Source organism: Triturus cristatus, chromosome 3_2 (assembly GCF_964204655.1).
Source record: "Triturus cristatus chromosome 3_2, aTriCri1.1, whole genome shotgun sequence".
Lineage (NCBI taxonomy): Eukaryota > Metazoa > Chordata > Amphibia > Caudata > Salamandridae > Triturus > Triturus cristatus.
In genome coordinates this window covers 459301015-459320232 of record NC_140584.1, presented here as the reverse complement: position 1 = coordinate 459320232, position 19218 = coordinate 459301015, and the positions used below count along the sequence as shown (strand labels likewise).

General features: G+C 47.8%; 1 protein-coding gene across 4 annotated transcripts in view; it reads right to left on the bottom strand.

The window, feature by feature from the left end:
• Nucleotides 1-19218, bottom strand: part of PIK3C2A (phosphatidylinositol-4-phosphate 3-kinase catalytic subunit type 2 alpha) — a 780848-nt gene that overhangs the window by 195480 nt on the left and 566150 nt on the right. For all 4 annotated transcript variants that reach the window (XM_085648082.1, XM_085648085.1, XM_085648083.1 and 1 more), the window contains one exon: nt 2994-3150. In XM_085648082.1, the coding sequence (XP_085504208.1) occupies nt 2994-3150 (157 nt within the window). The remainder of the gene's footprint in view (nt 1-2993; nt 3151-19218) is intronic.

Below are 19218 nucleotides of genomic sequence, written 5' to 3'. Positions count from 1 at the left end.
TAATACTGATATTAAACTTTACGCGGCGGTCTTGGCTCAGCGGCTCCGGCCCTTTCTGTCACACTTGGTACACCCGGACCAATGCGGCTTCATGCCGGACCGTGGTACTCGCCATTGTCTTCGTCGCCTACACGTGGCCCTCGCTCACCGCCATCGAATATCCCCATATCTCACTCTCCTACTGGCCGACTTCGAAAAAGCTTTCGACTCGGTTGGGTGGCCGTACCTATTTGAAGTCCTGACCCACATGGGCTTCGGCCCCAAGTTTGTTGGAATGGTGCGGGTTCTTTATGCGCGCCCTCGCGCCAGAGAGCTGGTTAATGGGGCGCTGTCGAGGCCGTTTCGGATCGGCTGGGGAACACGGCAGGGGTGCCCCTTGTCACCCCTCCTTTTTGCTCTTGCAATGGAGCCCCTCGCTGCCCTGATCCGAGTGGACCCTCTCCTCCGGGGCTGGAAGTGGCCGGGTCTCGAACCGGACAGAATAGCCCTCTATGCGGACGACGTTTTGTTATACCTTAGCGATCCGGCGCGCTCGGGCCCTCGTGCACTCCATTTCCTAGGCCGCTTTGGCCGCGCATCTGGCCTCTATTTAAACCCGCAAAAATCGGTCCTTGTGCCCTTGCACCCTTCCCGGGAATGCTTTGACTGGCAGGACAATATTCCCCTCCGTCGGCTGTCCTTCAAATACCTGGGGATTTGGGTCTCCCTTCTCCCGGACCTCAGCTGGGCTCTCAATGTTACCCCCCTGGTTAAGAAAGCCAAGGTAGACCTGGCACGATGGCAATCGCTCCCGCTCAACCCACAGGGGAGGGTGGCGTTCTACAAAATGATGATCCTCCCCCGGTTCCTCTACGTATTACAGAACACTCCTGTGTCATTCCCGAGGCCTTGGTTCCGTGAGCTGGACGGGTTAGCGACCAGATTTCTCTGGGGTGGTGGACGACCGTGGCTGGCCTTGTCGATATGTCACCTGCCCACCTTTGATGGAGGGCTCGGTATGACCAATCTTTACCTCTACTATTTGGCCACTCGCCTCCTAGTCATTCATGACTGGTTTGGAGGGGGATGGTCCGACCCGGCCTATCGGGTTGAATTAGAAGACTTGGGTTTCTCCCGTATTCTGGGCCGCCTGTATGGCGCTCCCATTCCCGCCTCCTGCCCAGGCATCACCAAGGCGGTCTTCCTGGCCTGGCGAGCAGCGCTTCGCCATACCCGGTGGACCGGGAGGCTGACTCGTGCCACTCCCCTATGGATGCGGGACGTTGCGGCCCTGGAGGGTTTTCGATCGTGGGACCTGATCGGCATCTCCCAGCTGGGGGATGTCTGGCGGGGGGCCGCATGTGCTCATACGCGGAACTGTAGGCGCGCTTCTCCCTTCACTCATCCCAATTTTATAAATACCTCCAATTGCGACACGCCATACGCACCTACACCTCTCCGGACGTTCGGCTGCCGGACCATAGCCCCCCGGAGGCCCAGGTCCTATTGGGTAACCTAGGGAGGGGGGGTATATCCCGGATACACCGTTCACTTATTAACAATACCCCCATGACCCAAGAAGGCTTGAAGGGAAGGTGGGAGGACGAGGTCGACTGGCGGGATGCCCTTATGGCCCCCCCGGCTGGTAACGGCCTCCGCCAAACTGAGGCTTATTCAGGTTTACTATCTGCACACTGCCTACCTCACGTCGGCGGGTTTGCACCGTGCGGGCCTCTCCCCTGATGCTGCTTGCCCCCGCTGTGGTTTTGACCCGGCCGACTTCATCCATATGGTGTGGTCATGTCCAGAATAAGGGGGCTACTGGAGGGGCATAGAAACCGACCTCACGGAGGTCCTGGGCTGGGTGGTGCCACACAATCCTAGACACACCCTTCTGGGCATCACGGACGGTCTAGATGGCACACGGGCTGAGAAGTTATTCCTTATGACAGCACTAATGGTGGCGAAAAGAGACATTGCGGCGGCATGGAAGCGCCTGGCCAAATGGAGTGCTGGTGTGGACTGGTGCGCGGCACAAGAGCGGACTCTCTATCAGGCTAGGGGCTGCCCTAAGAAATATCGTAGGGTATGGGGGAAGTGGTTGGGCAATGTATTATGAATATGAGATTCGGGGGGAGGGGGCGGTGGGCGGGAGGCTTCGGGTGGGGGCGGGGGGAGTGGGGCGGTCTCATATCGTAAGACTACTCAGGTGGCTTGACAGGCTCAATATCTTGTTTGTGGTGTGTTTAAAACTAATAAAAACTTGTTTATCAAAAAAAATATATATTATTCTTGTGAAGGTGTATGCATACAGATGAAAGAGGTATTTTGCTTGTTATCATAGATGCGTGTTTACAAGTGACACATACTATGACTACATACATACGAAAGTATAAAAGGGGAAGGTTGAATTTCTGAGATGCAGATTTGGTGCTGCTGTTGCAAAGAAGGTAGCAATTTTTTTTCTTCAAGCAAATATCCTGAGATGGCAAGTCACTAAACTATTTCTGTATGTGAACATGCCCTTGATTAACTTGTGTTATATTAAAGGCATGGAGATTTTTATTGAGTTAAATCATCCAACTTTGGTATTGAAATTTATACACAATAACAATCCACTAGGTACACTGGTTTTCTGATTTACTATCAAGCTATGCTAGCGACATACAAATAAATTGTACTTCTAATTAGTGTAGATTATGGGTACTGCTTTAGAAGAAACATTAGAATCAGTACTTTTGAAGATTTATATGGAAGACGTGAAGGCTATATCCTTGATATGTGAAAAAGTATATTTTTTATCAATAACAGATTAAATAATATTCTAACAGATTTTTTTAATATTTTTAAGTGACTGGCAAAGAAAAAAGAAAAATTGTTCTATAATTTGTATGCCATTATAAACAGGATTATCACAATAATATAGGATAATGGAGGAATGCAATATGCTGTATGAATGGTTTTCATAAATCTATGCAAGTGAGATAAAATGAAGAAAATAAAATACACGTTACCAAGGAAAGCAGATTAAGAAATAGGTTTGTGTGTTTCCTGATCAAATTGTACGCCTGGCAACAGAGGTCCACAAATAACTGGAAGCGACTTGTTGGTTTTTCACCACCATTTATGACATAAGCCATGTCTGAAGTTAGCACAAAAGGAGCACGATCCCTGTTTTAAAAAAAACAAAACCAGCCAAGGCATTAGATTCAAGTATAATGACAGTTATATAAGCTTTCAATGCATTCCATAAAACTATTTCTAAATCACTATTATTAAAGCAATAACTAAGTTGTTATTACAACATATTAAAATTTACTTCGAGTGCCACCTCCAAGCACTATACCTGCACAACTTAAGTCTTTATTAAACATACACTTTCTATATTGTGAGAACGTAATGCAGTATTCTGTTATGCCATAATGATTACAGTTTACATAACCACATGAGCTGGTCACCACTAACCATCATACACGGATATTATACATGGAAAACTGAGTGATGTCCAATATTGTCAACTTCTAAATGCTGCCGAGGAGATGATGCAAACTAACTCAGTACAATCCTAGCCCATATCGCATCACAAAACGCCAGACTGTTCCCACAGGTGGGTTGCGTGAAAGTACTCTCAGGCAGATTAGTTGAATTAGATTTCCCACCAGAAAGAGCATTACCGAAGGTGAGTAACTCTTTCATCTGATGTATACTTTTAATCACAGATTCATCACCTTTAGAACAGATACCATCCTCAGGTGGTGAGTCTGTGCAAGGGCTCAGATCAAAAATTTCTGCAGGACCGAATGGCCATAAAGCCCTTCTTGTTTGAGCTAGCTGTCGAGGCAGCAGTGCTTTGTGATTGTGTGCACTGATGCCCACGTTGCTGCCTGCCAAATATCCAGGACAGACAACGCCACATGCCAACACAGTGGTAGCCCTCATGGAGTGGGCCGTCAGCATATCTGGAGGTTACTTCTTGGCCAGCGCAAAGCAGATCCTAATGCAGCAGACTATCCACCTGGACTAAGTTGTTTTCTGCATTGCCTGGCCTTTCTTCACCCCCAGAGAGCCCTTGCCTCCGCCCCAAAGAGCTGATTGTCTAACCCATGGTTTTTAGTGCGATCAATGCACATACTCGGCACGCTTTGTGGGTCCAAACAAAGTCTTGCCTTCTCTTTTGACTATTCAACAATAAAGGCAATCACAAACTTTGGTAGAAAGGCCACTCTAGTCCTCAGTACCAGTTTATCCTTAACGAAGGTGGTTGTAGGATGGTTGGAATGAAAATCCTGATGATCCCTCACACAAGGTGCTGCAGTTATCACAATGAGAAAGGCCTTCAGAGTCAGGAGACGAAGAGGGCTGATGTGCATCCGCTTAAAAGGGGTACACACGATAAAAGTAAGGACCAAATTAAGATCCTACTGTGGCATTATGAAGGGTTTAATAGGGTTTAATAGGAAACATGTGAAGAATGCCTTTAAGAAATTGTACCTAAAAAGGTGATATGAATAAGGACGGCTGGTCCGGTAAATTCAAAGAAAAGGCTGGAAAGGCAGACAAAACCCTTAACAGTGCCCACTGCAAGTCCTTCCTGGACCAAAGACAAAACAACAACAATGCACAGTTTGGCCTGCAACAGTATAATACATCTGATATTTTTTCCAGCAATGGATCCGTATTACGGGTACCACACTACGACATTAGCAAGCGTAAGTGGACTCTGTCCTAACATGCCTGGCAGCAAGGATGACACCTACAACTTCGGAAGGGAGATTGAATGCAGTCAACTACCACTGCTCAGTCTATAGCCAAGGAAGTGTAAAATGTGCAGACCCAGGTGTAATACCCCTGGCATGCTGCTATGACAGAAGGTACTCATGCCCAGAAGGTCCAGGAACAACATTCTGGTGTAATACCCCTGGCCTGCTGCTATGACAGAAGGTACTCATGCCCAGAAGGTCCAGGAACAACATTCTCCTGGCCAATTCTGGGGCCACTAGGAAGGCTCTGGCACAGTAGTTACTGACCGTCATAAAGATCTGTGCAGGAGAGGAAGCGTCAGAAGACAGAGGAATGCTGTTCTAAACTGTAGGCAGACTGCGTCTCAGTAAGAGAAAGCATTCTCTAGCACACAATAGTGCTGAAATTCCATATTCTTGGCAATGACAAAGAGGTTGAGTCATTGCTGGAAGATACCCTGAGCCACCTTCAGTCTTAACGGTCATTCATAGTCTGCTAGGCATCGCAACAGACTTTGTCCACCCTACCAATGACGAAGATCCCAGCAGTGGTGTACGATCAGGGAAATGCCCTGTCAGTTCCAGAGGCGCAGGGCCTACTGATACAGGAACCAGGACCCCATCACCCTCCCAAAGGAAGGCTTCAATGAGAAGTCAATGGCTTTTAATTCTAACAGGCTAATGTGGCTACTGTTATCTGCTGGAGACCAGGGTCCTCTGATCATCACTTCTCTCAGACGGCTTACCCAACCCAGCAGTTGTGTCCTTCAGTCACTACTGTCAGCCCTGGGTGAGGTTAGGGAGAGTGATCTGCAACTGGTCCAATTGTGGTCGAAAAGCCATCACTGCAGATCTTTTGCAGTTGTGTTTCGATTTAGAAACCCGTATATAGGTTTCCCTGAATCATGTCCTTATATAGGCACAATTAACATTGCCCTTATTTAGGCATAGAATCCGAGTCCTTATTTAGGCATTAGCCATTCTAACCAAATACAGGCATGGTCACCTACATCTGTCCATCCCACGTCACAACGAGTTCTTAGAAACCAGACCCTTAAGCCGAATGTGACTTTCCCTAGCTAGGATTATTGATTTCTCCAAGAACTCATCTATTATATGAATGAAACACTATTCCTTAGGGGTTCATCCATGACGTCTTCCTCTGCCCGACTTTACGTCAATGCTAGTATAAATATACCTTCCCTTACCATGGCAAACGACGGCACGACTCAGCACGACTTGACTGCACGGTTCGTCACGGCAAGTTCGGAAGAGACCATATCCCTGCCTGACGCACTGACCAGACGCTGTCATCCCTGCTCGCAGAGAATTCAACTTCCAGTGTTCTGACTCCCTTTGTGGTGTTTTAAGAGTTTGAGACCCAGAAAGAGATTCACACCTCTCTCATTCTAAGGTATGGAGCTGACTAGAACCTAGAGGGAATCTTGGCATACTAAACTTAGTATATACCATACTATAGAAAACAGCACCTACTTCTTACCTCGTACTACACTTATGTTAGGTACACTGGGGTAGAACTATTTAGAAGCATCAGACGAGTATTCACATTTTAGCCTGTGTTATTTATGTATGTATATATGAATATATGTCATAGCTAAAAGACAATGCTATTGCAGTATTATTTCTTCTTACTGCTTACGCTGTGCGTATTATATCTTGCTTACTGTCTAATGATTTTAACGAGAAACAAGACTGTTCAATAAATCCTTTATTTGAAACGCCCGTCTATCTATTTCTGTGTAACTCTGGAGAAACTAAGAATGCACGATTGACTAAGTGAAACTGTTATCTATTGTTTCCTCGATTCTGAGACGCGTTCCGATTCGAAGGGAAACAAAATTGTCATGGTTATACGGTTGTCAGAAACTAATCCCTTCTTGTTCATTCAAGAAGTTTCTAGTGACCTCTGAGTTAGCTGGCACACACAAGTAATTAAGTTTAATGTACTCGATAGGAGCATACTGACCTTAGTCCTATGCAAAAACTATAGTGTATATTATTCCAATGCGCAGAGTCTATAAGGGAAATGGGAACTACACTACATAGTGTCCTCCGAAACCTGGATGGAATTTGACAAGTTCCCTAGGTCCTAGGCCCATTCACACTACAGAGCCTCTGCATTGTATTCGGCACAACTGACATGCAGGAGGCCAATACCCTGAGAACCACCCTCACAGAGACCCAGAACAGAGGCTGAGCTATTGGGAGCATAGCCCAAATGTCCTGGACTCGCTCATCCCGACAGAGAGCCCAATAACACACTATCCAGGATGGTTTAACCTACAAGGAGCCTCTGTAAAGTAGTCGGTGTGGCTTTGGCAAGTTGATAGCCAACGTCAATGATGTCAGGTGATGTGCAGTCATCTGGAAGTGGAGTTAGCCCTCAAAAGTCAGGCACTGAGTTAGGGGAAGATTGGTATACCGACCTCCAAAAGGTATGCTTCAAACACTGCTATCACTTCCGGAAACACCCGAGGGGCACAAGTGAGACTGAAGAGGAGCGTGGCAAATTAAATATACTCCTGACTAAGATTAGCATCTGTGGGATGGGAGCCTGGAAATAGGCTTCCTGCAGATACAAAGCCACAATCCAGTCTCCTAGAATCAAGGCAGATAGAGCCTGGATCAACATGAGCAACCTAAATGTGTCCTTCTGCAGGGATAAAATTGAGAGGCCAGAGATCTAAAATAGGATGAAGGCCTCCACCTTTATCAGCACTAGGCTACAGAGGAAATAACAGCTAGATTCTGAGGCAGGGACTCTTTCTATGTCTTCTTTCACCAAAAGAGCCTGAACTTCCTGCAGGAAAATAGATAAGTGGTCCTCCGAAAGTTGCTTTCATGTGGGTGGAAGAAGGGGCGGTCAGAACTAAAGCAGCTTGGAGGCTGCTGTCAGAGGAGCGGGGTACTGGGGGGTTCACTGTCCCTGTAGGCTTGGTTGTTGCCTGCTGGATCTCCAGCCCGGACTGGACTAGGGTGCTTATTCCTGAGGTAGTTGATGTTGAGGTTGCGCCTATGCAAAAACCCCCGACAATGCCTCCAAAGAGGCAAAATTGTTGGGCATCCTGCCTTGTGGGCATGGAAAGACTGAGTGTGCCTGCTGTGGCTCTGTTTAGTTTGAAGCGCTCTAGTGTAGAGTTGGTCGTTTTGCCAAATAGGCGAGATCTGTTAAAAGGCATATTCATAAAAGACGCTTGAATGTCATGCATGAAGCCTGAGGATCTCATCCATGGGAAGCACCAGAGCACAACTGCTCTGCCTAAGCAATCAATGTCACATCCTGAATGTATGATGTATTTGGCTGCGTCTTTCCCATCCAGAATGGTTTGTGCTAGGCTGGCACTGAATTCCGTAGGAACTGTTGGAAAGATCTCTGCAACCATATGCCATAATGCAGGAGGCAAACACAGCACTGACAACAGAGCCACTGACTTATCAGATTGGTGTCCTCCACAGATCTGAGAGACTTGAAGGCACACCAGGGGGGGGCAGCAGGGCGTCAAAGATACATAATAACATGCTTCCTTTACATCCCGAGTCACTAGGATTGCATTGAGATCAGCTGCAGAACTAGCTTCTAGGCGGGGGATGGGGAGCGGGCAAGAGGGGCACCTTGATGTACTCATGACTTCTCAGATGGAGAGTGGCAAGACTGGAACGAGCCGTGCTTAGACTTCTAATGCTACTCTTGGACTTTGACTTACCCTAAGACTTGGGCCACGACAAACACCTGTTGAAGGAGCAGCCACAAGAGCGCGAACAGGTCCATGATCTCGACTTCGAGCATGAGCAGTGCTTACAAGACTTTCTACGGTGTTCAGCAACATACAGCTTAGCTTTGCAATCCCAGATCCCCTTCAGATGCATGAGGGCACATTCCTCACACAACTTGGAGCTGTGGCCAAACACAAACACCAGAGACACACCTTGTAGGGATCTGTCAGAAATCTGCTTGTGACAGTCCCTACAAGGTTTAAACTCCGTAGTTTTAGGAGGACATTGAAGAGAGAAAGTAAGGTGCTAGCTCTAGATCTACATACAAAGGTGTTGCAAGAAAGGAACTGACATCAGCAAGCTTGGGTGATGCTAATATACAACTCCAACTGTCACTTCTGGGACAGAAAGAGGTTGACCAAGAGCCAAAAAAACCACAACCTACTGGCATGCAGTGTCTATACTCATAATCTTCCAGATACGGCATAGTGCCCGGGGATATTATGAAGGAAAGGTATCTTTCTAAGGAAGAACGGGGCATCCTTACCAAGATCGCAAATGACCAGACCATCATCCTCAAACCTGCTGACAAGGGCGGCGCCATCGTTATCCTTGATAGAGGGACCTACGAAGCAGAATGCGAACGACAACTCTCAGACACTAGGTATTACCAACCTACTGACATTGACCCCACCCCACGCCTTACGAACAAGATACAGAGCTTGACTCTGGAAGCTGAAGCTGAGGATTGGATATCACATGACGAGGCGCTGTTTCTGAACCAAACCAACCCTCGGACACCGTATTTCTACTGCCTTCCGAAAATCCATAAAGGCATAAACCCCCCCCCCCCTGGACGCCCCATCGTCTCCGGCATCAACTTCTTAATTGAACCATTGAGTAAGTTTTGTGATTTTTTCCTACGACCTCTGGTAATCAATACTCCCACCTATTTGAGAGACACCATGGAGGTTCTCAATTTGATACAGCAATTTGATTCCCCTGAGACGATTGACCTTCTTGTCACCCTGGATGTCGAGGCATTATATACGAACATACCTCAGGACGCCACCCTCACTGTCCTTGAACGTGCCCTTCACAGTGTGGATCCTTGGCCCTATGTCACTCCAATACCTTTCATTTGTGACTGTGCCCACTTCGCACTCAAAGAAAATTTCTTTGCGTTTAACAACAAACTATACCACCAAACCCAAGGTACGTGCATGGGCAGCACCTTTGCGCCGAGCCTGGCATGCCTCTACATGGCCGATCTGGAGGAAGAGAAAATCAGAACACCCTCCAACCCCTTCCATGACAACATCCTCCTTTGGCGCCGATACATCGACGACATCCTTATCTTTTGGAGAGTAGGTGCAGAGGAATGCGCTGCATTCTTCATCTGGATGAACACAATTGACCCCTTCCTTAGATTCACTGGGACCCAATCTCCTGAGTCTATACCGTTTTTGGACCTTTCTATATCACTCAAAGATGGTGGTATTCTGACTACGAACTACAAAAAACCCACTGATAGAAACAGCCTCTTACTCTATCACTGCCACCACCCTAAAGCATTAAGGGACAACCTCCCTGTGGGTCAGTTTCTCCGTCTCAGAAGAAATTGTAACACTCTCACTGAGTTTGAAGTCCAAGCGGCCATCCTCAAAAAGAACCTTATTTCCAGGGACTATCCCATCAGCATCATAAAAACAGCCCACAAGAGGGCCAGGAACAACCATCGTGACTCCCTTTTGGAAACTAAAACGAGATCTGAGAGTACCGCTCTTACGTGCGTTACCTCTTTCACTCCCCTTTCCAACACTATCCAGAGAATAGTGAAAAGACATTGGCGGATACTTGGAACTGGATCATTTGACCCGGGCCCCCTCCCCTTGTTTGCGTTCAAACGCACTCAGAATTTGAGAGACATTCTAGTACACACCCGTCCCAGAACCATTTCGAAACCGCCCCAAACCCTTTGGAACTTACCTCCAGTTATTGGCCATTTTCCCTGTGGGTCATGTTCTTGCTGTCCACAAACTAAACCTATGAAAGAGGTGGATCTAGGACTGCCCAGACCATGGCAATTAAGACGTCACACCAACTGCAATTCCAAAAATTGCATATATCTACTCACCTGCCCCTGCGGACTCCGCTACATAGGGATGACCGCCAGACCTGTTAAAACCCGGATCGGGGAACACAAGAGCACGATACGGTGCAAAAGAACTCAGACCAGGTTGCAGAACCATTTTTTGGAACTCAACCACTCCCCTGATAGTCTAAACTGGACTGTGATTGACCACAACCCTGCATGGACACCAACGACCCTATTCAAGACTGAGCAACGCTGGGTTTTCAGACTCAGGTCTAATGTCACCGGCTTCAACGACGACATTCCATGGAGTGCTCTCCTCCCTTGATACTCTGGAGAGTACCTTCTACCTTCACTGCCCGAGTTAACAAGAACACACGCACAGCTGTGACTTTACTTCCCCTAATTGCACAGCTGTACCCTAGGTACATACTGCTGTATGCCGGTCACGTTCACTCAGTGATCACACTTACGACTTCTGCAAACATACACATACAATGTAGCATTCACTTACATGCACCCACTACCCACAGTTAGGGTTTCCTACTAAACTACCATTTAATCTTTGTGCACATGCACCAACCTTATGATGTCAACGTGGGTGGTGCTGGCACACTGTTCCTTTCTCGCAGCACTTTTTACTATACAGACCGTATAGACAGCTGGGTACCATACACAGAGCATATACCACTGACTCGTTAATCCGAACTCTGCTAGGTGCGCATCACCACTCTACTATACAGCGCACTAGTTTCGCCATCAACTATTATCAGAATCGCGAGATAAGTTTTTCTAAACACAAGAGATGGTTCTCCTTATCTAATAGCTCCACACTGTTACCCGTTCCAACATGGCCGCCACCTTTCCGGCCCCTAGGCTAGTCCCTCCTTAGTTTCAGTTCTGATTCCGGAACAGCAACTCCCTATCAACCTCAGTATATAATGTCCCGCCCCACCATTGACTGTCACAGGCGACTCTGGAGGCACCCTAGGTTACCGACTTGGAACTACCGGGGCAGATGTAAGTACTTTAGACGCATATGCGCTACCGCCTTCAGCGGTGATCACGAGCGAACCCACCCCCTCCTTCCCTTCATATACCGCTTGTTTAAAAACCAGTCGAATTTGCTAGTTTTTCTGCTTACCTGGCTCCCTTTGCTTACGTAGCCTTTTATTCCCCATAACTTGGTTTTCGTAGCTGTAGCCCCCGCCCCAGACGGTCAATACCCGGTACAGCCTGGACCCTGACTTTTGCGGGTAGGATATTGAGATCTAGTACTACTGGCATGTTTTTACTCACGTATCCTTAACAGTCCACCATTATGCCTAAAGTACTCACCCTTCATTTATGCAGCCTCCACTAGTTGCGGGCACCGATAGAATCACGGTTAGCTACGCACTTAGTTCACCCCTTCGCCACCTGTTTACTAGACCGGGCAGCTTACGTTTATCATCGAAGTTTACTGTTATTGCCTGGCACTTCCGACTTTCCAAACTTTCACGGTACATCCAGCATCGTGTGGCCACGCACCCATGAACAAATAACGTGCCGCATGTTTCACTAGGATGGATATCCGTCACTCTCACACTGTGAATTGAGCTTGCATGTATCTCGTTCTGGCCCACATTAGGGCACGGTTGTACACTTACCCTGCCTCCTCTTTGACACGTGGTACAACCACTTACCCCAGCATGATTTCAGCTGGTACGCTCTCTACACTGGTGTACGGTACCTTAGTCCCAGTCCGAGAGGAGCTTCTTATGTTTTTTAACTTCTCTGTTCTCTCCCTCTCCCTGTAGGTTCGACGCCAAGGACACGAATAACACGTGCTCCTTTTTTCTATGTTGGGATTATAGGTTATTCTCCTTTTTTTCCTGAATCCCCTTCCTCTATGTTTTACTTTTCCACCAAGGTCCTGACGAAGCGCTAAGGATCCACTAGGGACCGTGGGCAGCGCGAAACATGTTGACCACCCCTTTTACACCCTCTCTCTCACTTTAACCCTCACACTTACGGGTCGAGAGCAGTGGGGCTTATTTACATCTAGCCTTCCCCTACTCAGAGTGTCATTATACACTATCCCCCGTTAGATTTTACTAGACCCTAAGGACCCACTAATAAATTGTTAGGGTACCACATGGTCTTTTTAGCTTCACCACTACACTGTCTTTCCCCTACCACACACACCCGCACGCACAACTACGGCGACTCCACCAAAAGATCTCCGACAAAGAGCCCTCCTGAAGGGCCCATGAGGGACTGCAGCGCCACCCCCACAAGGAGCACCGCCCGATGATGATGCTTTGCACCCGCAAGGGTGTGTGAGGGCACTTCTAGTACCACCCAGGAGTATCTGGTCTTCACTACACCTTTATCCTCGAACCTTATCCACAGCCCACCCCTTGCCCTGTCTATCTCTCGCCTCACAGTAGACCATAGTGGCACTGTTTTTCTTAGGAACTGTTACCTCATTTGTACGTGTATCTACAGTTTGAAACACACATCATTAGAGTCAATAAGAAAAATGTTGAGACATGGTCAGAAAACTGGGAATAATGCACAGCCACTTACAAATTGAAAAGGTGGATACCCTTGAGACCATTTAGTAATGTCAGCTGTGCAATGCGGTTGTTGATTTTTGTTTCATCTTAAAATAAGAGCATCCACACGACTCCTCGGGCAACAGGGGTACAACTGTAGAGATAACTGACAACTGTTGCTATTCCATTCTCAGTAAGACCCCCACTATACCTTATTACATGTTTGTGAAGGAAATAAGTTGACAGTTACAATTTACTTGCAGCAAATTAAATTGAGCTAACATTTCTAATGGCTCACACAATTTGAAATCGCCGCATGTCTGCTTCGTTTCGGAATGTGATGCATTCTGCTACACACCAGGAACGTTTTTCCCCAACAATATACGTCATCCACTGAATATTTCCACTGGTACCTCCCCTGTATGCCAGCTACTTCGTTGGCACAGGTTTCAAGGATACTGATCTGGAAGGCACCATACTAGCTCCTGTCCTCTGGCCCTAAAGAATCTGCCAAAAGTATCAGGCAGTCAAACATGTTGGTGTTTCATTAATCAAGGGAAAAGGAACAAGTTACTTACCTTAGGTAAGTTATTTTCCGGTACAGACTCCACCTTGCCGCAGATTCATCACCTTCGAAAATTCCATAGGCGTCAGACTGGATCTGGAAAATCTTGAGCAGTAGCTCTGAGCACTGGCAGGTAGTATCTATCGGCTCTGCACTGGTGTCGTATACGTCAGAAGTGACGCAATGGTGCCCATGTAAGCGCCACCCTGGTGCACTGACATCAGTTTCTTTCACGATTATTTCTGGGCCAAAAAAGCGGAGCCATGTAAAAAACTATGTTTGACAACTGTGCAGTGTCTAATGGGAGCTTTAGGGTGAGGAGCACAGTTCGCAGAAGAGGGAAGATGGAAGGGTCAGTTAGGAGTCTCTACCAGAAAAAGCATTACTGAAGCTTAATTAACTTGTCCGTATGATAGAGACTTCTAATTGCCGATTCCTCACCTTAGAATAGATACCCAAGCAATACGTCCTCGGACTTTGGCCTGCGAACTGGCTTAAACCACAGAGGGCCGAGCGCGAAAAGTACCAGTCTCGCTGGACCAGACTGTTCAACAATAGTGCTTCATGAACGTGCGGAGTGACACCTACATAGTGGCTCGGCAGATATTTAGAACAGTTATTCCGCATGCTAACGTAGAAGTAGCTTCCTTGGCCCTGGTGGAATGGGCTCGCAATTCCTTATGAGGTTGCTTCTTAGCTGATCTTAATGCAGAGCACAGCCATTGAAAGATGGTCTGCTTCTGCACAGCCTTGCCCTTTTTTGCTCCAGTGAATCCGATGAAGAGCTGATCATAAACCCAATGAGCTCTGGTGTGATCGATGTAGAACGAGACCACTCTCTTTGGGTCCTTGGAGATGGAGTCTCTCTTCCTCCTTGGAAGGATGAGGTGGAGTTAAAAAAGTAGGCAGGGTGATACTCTAATTGACATGTAATGGGGTGATAACCTTCAGCGGAAAGAAGGCACAAATCCAAAGGACTAATTTGTCAGGGAAAAGCTGGTGTACGGAGAGTGAACCGACAGAGCATGAAGCTTGCTGACCCTCCTGGATGTTACAATTGCCATCAGAAATACCGTTTTGATAGTCAAGAGCCGTAGAGTACAGCTGTGCAGGGGCTCGAAGGAGGAACACATGAGAAACGTGAGAACCAAACTGAGGTCCCACTGGGACATCACAAAAGGCATGGGAGGGGACAAGTGTTGCAAACCTTTCAAAAAATGAGTCATACCAGGTAACTTTAACAGAAAGGGTTGATCCGGCAACTGCAACAAAGACTAAATGCCGTCAGGTAACTCTTATCTGTGCCCTGGGCAAGGTCTTGCTGGGCTAAAGATAATACAAACAGAAACACCTCCGACAGTGGTGCAGAAAGGGGATCCACATGGTGTGAGGAACACCAAACCACAAATTTATCTCAATGCCATTCATTTGCAGTTTTAGTGGTCAGACGTCTGGCTGTCTAGATTACATTAAAGTACTCAGGAGGAAGATCGAAAATCCTCTACTGTTGCCGCTCAACCTCCAGTCCTGAAGGTGGAGCATGCGCATGTTTGTGTGCAGGACCCGTCCTCCGCTGCACCTGGAGGTGCTCCCGAAGGGACAGCCTGAGCAGACAACTGATACTTGAGCACAGGAGTTCAGGATGTGTCCAATCTGCAGCCAGTAGGATAACTTGGGCTTTATTAGTCCCGATCTTTTTGAGAACTCAGGACAGAAGTGGTTTTGGCGGAAAGGCGTACATGAGTCCTAAATTTTACTCAACACAACGCAGAATGCATCTCCGAGCGACAGCCCCTTTGGATATACCAATGCACAGAAGTGCTGACATTGTGCGTTCTCCGAGGTGGCGAACAGATTGAGCCATGGTTCTTCCCATTCTTGGATTATACCTTGTGCTGCTTCTGAATGTATTTGCCATCCGTGACGTGCAAGGCATCAATGGCTGAGTTTGTCTGCCCTGGCGTTTGATACATCTGCCAGTTACTGTACGACCAAGAAGTTGTCCTAGTGCTCCAGCTAAGTCCAGAGGCGCAGATGATTCTCTGGGTCCACAACACCAACTCGCCTTGTTTGTAGCAATACCACATGGGGTGGTGGTGTCCACGGACACCTGAACCAGTCTTCCCCTGATAGACATGAGGAAGGCTTTTAATGCAAAGTACATCGCGCTCATTTACAGAACGTTGATAAGGAGCTGAGATTCTGCCAGAGACCAGAGTCCTCTTATTCCACCCTCTCCCAGATGGCTACCCCAATCCAGAAGTGAGGCTTCCGACACATCTACCAGCTTTGGGTAGGAAAGAGAGAGGTCAGCCACAGACCCAGTCGCAGTTTGTTAGCCACCACTACAGATGTATAGCAGTCGCATTTGAAAGCTGGACCAGGTCGGAGAGGTCCCCCTGGTGCAGTACCCACTGGGACTTCAGATCCCAGTGCAGAGCTTGCATATGGTATCTGGTGTGCTTTACCAGCTGGATGCAGTAGGCCTAAAAAAACAGTAGCCTCAGAGTCAGTCGAATCAAACAAACAATGGTGACTAGGGGACCCGCTTATCGCACAATCACGTGTCGCTGTAACAGTCAGAAAAATGATCAAACTTGCAGTTGCCAGCCTCAAGAAATGGTTCGCCACCAGTTGTAACCACAAATAAATCAGCAAATGACACAAGGATCTGAGAGGCAACAGAAATAGTATGAAGCAAAATAGCGGCAAAATTGCCAAGCATAGGCAGATTAAACAAGAGGTTTGTATTTATCAATTATATCCTTTATTTCAAATTCCTTGAACTGTGAATACAACCAACGCGTTTCACCTGTATCTGGGCTTCTTCAGGGCATCCAAGAAGACAAACTCCTCGGTCTCATGGCTGTTCCCAGTGTGTCATCTTTTTAGAGACCTTGAAGCTGTATGGTTAAGATTTCTTCCATACACCGGAGTTTTAAAGTTGTAGACGCTAAGAGTCTTAAGTGAGGAGCTGTGCGACTGGGCTTCTCTGCTCACACATTAGAAGTGGAGAGCAGTAATCCACAATCGTTACAATTGAACCATGTCCAGTTCTGGCGACAGTGTAACGTGTGATTCGATTGGGCAGCGGGTCGCACACCTCCTCACTGAAGACTCTTACCGTCTACAACTTTAAAACTCAGGTTTGTGGAAGAAATCTTAACCATACAGCTTCAAGGTCTATAAAACTCAGTCCCTGTTAGCTCTTCGCTCCTTTTTCTTGCTACTCTCTCTGGTTTCAAAGTCAGCACCAAGACACCTTTGGGTAATTGAATGCTCTAGAAGACTTATAAACATAATATAACATATTGGCAAGCTTTCTCCTCCTAACGTGGCTATAGAAGACCGCCGTCTGCTATGGTGGTGTTTAGTGCAGCCTTGGTCCTACCTTAGCCTGCCCTCAGTGGCAGTCAAGACAAATATCTTGACAGAGGTGCGTCAGCTGGGATCGACCCCTCACTACACCCATTTAATGAAGCCCTTACAGATGCCCTGCTCGGGACTTGGTCCAAGCCCAGCACAGGGCCTCCTGTGAACCGGACGATTGCCCGCCGCCACTGCCCCTCCTCAAGGGACCCACATTTCCTCTCAAACACAACACCCTACCGAGGAGAGCTTGGTGGTCCAAGCCTATACTTCCCATGTAAATCCTGGTGCATTCCCTTCCACTCCACCGGATAGGGAATCCAAGAGGTTGGACACCTTACACACAAAAAATGTTTTCTTCCACCAGCCTGGCACTGGAACCATGAACACTGCGTGCCTTTTGGGCCATTGCTCCCATTTTCTATGGGATTCAGTTGAACATGTGATGCACATGGCTATGGAGGCCCAGATCTTACTTTCCTAAGCTGCTGCTGACCAGAGAGACACAGCTAAATTCACAATCAGATGTGGACTAGATACCACAGACTCAGTAGGCAGAGAGGTTTAATCAACGGTGGCCTTAGGGCGCCACACCTGGCTGAAAACAACTGGCTTTTCAGGGAATTTCCAAGCATCACTTATGGACATGCCCTTTAATAGCTCCCGTTTCTTTGGAAACAAGGCAGATTCAGCGCTGGAGCACTCCAAAGATAGCAGAGCTACGGCAAGGTCTTGGGGCCTTTCCATGGCCTCTTGCTCACCCCAGTACACCTTTAGCTCCTTTCATTGTCATGGCATGTCTTTACACACACAGCCACCACAGTGCGCAAGCTTACCAATCACTGCGTGGCTAAGGACGCAGTACCCACAGACCCCATGGGTTAGGCAGCCAGAGGTTGGGCCAGTTCATCCCCACTCTGGCAGCTGCACACTCAAAACCCTTCAAGTTTGCCCTCTTTCCATCATGAGCACTCAGTGGGAGGCAGGATACGCCAATAACTGCCGCACTGGAGGTCCATCACAACAGCCCAATGGGTTCTTTAAATTGCCTGAAGGGGCTACTCACTCCACTTTGTGACCACCCCTCCACTCATGCCACCTGCTTGTGACAGGCTGACGGAGGACCATCTTACCTTGCTCTGCCAGGAAGTGACAGCTCTCTTGGCCAAGGGAGGATGCATATTTCCACATTCCTGTCCTGCCTGCCCACTGGCGTTACCTAAGATTTGCAGTGTGCCACAAGCAGTTTCAATTTGCCGTGCTTCCTTTTAGCCTTACCAGCACCACTCGGTGTTCACCAAGGTGATGATGGGGACTGCAGTTCATTTAAAGATATTTAACGGTGCCAGTCTTCCCCTATTTCGACGACTGGCTGGTGAAAGTGGGCTCAACCCAGGCTGTCGTCTCCCCTCTCCAGCCTACAGCAGACCTTCTGCACTCGCTGGGGTTCACTTTCAATGTACCAAACTCACACCGCACTCAGATGCTCCTTTTCATCGTTCTGGAGTTTTGGGCATATCCTTCCGAAAGGTGAGTCTAGGATAGTCAGGCTATACCACCAGTGTTTCATCCTATATCATGGGGCGGCCATCTGGGAGAGGTGATCATCTGAGGCCTCTGGTGGAATCCAGATTCCATATCAACCTTCTAAAGCTCGGGGAGATCCAGCTGGCATTGAAAGCCCTTCTAGCCTCCATCAAGGGGAGGTTATTCTAGGTGTTCACGGAAAACACCACCGCCAGGTGGTACTACAACAAACAGGACACAATGGGGTTGTGGACACTTTTTTAAGAGGCCCTGCGACTCTGGACATAGTTGGAACACCAGGGCATTTCTCTGGTGGTTCAACACCTGGTGGGCTCTCTGAACGCCAGGGTGGGTGAACTCAGCCGAAGATGCCTAGCGGATCACGAATGGTGTCTTCATCCAGAGGTGGTGCAAGGTCTCTTTCAGCAGTGGGGTGAGTCTTAGTTAGATATGTTCGCTTCCGCAGAGAACGCGCAATGTCAGCAGTTCTGAGCGCTGGAGTTTTCAAAGGCGGCTCTTGCTCAGAGACGCTTTTCCTCTCGAGTGGAGAACAGGCCACCTGTACGCCTTTCCACTCATACCACGACCACCCATACCACTTCTGCCCAGAGTTCTCTAAAGGATCAGGAATGACCCGGGCCAAGTCATTCTTGTGGCTCCGGACTGGGC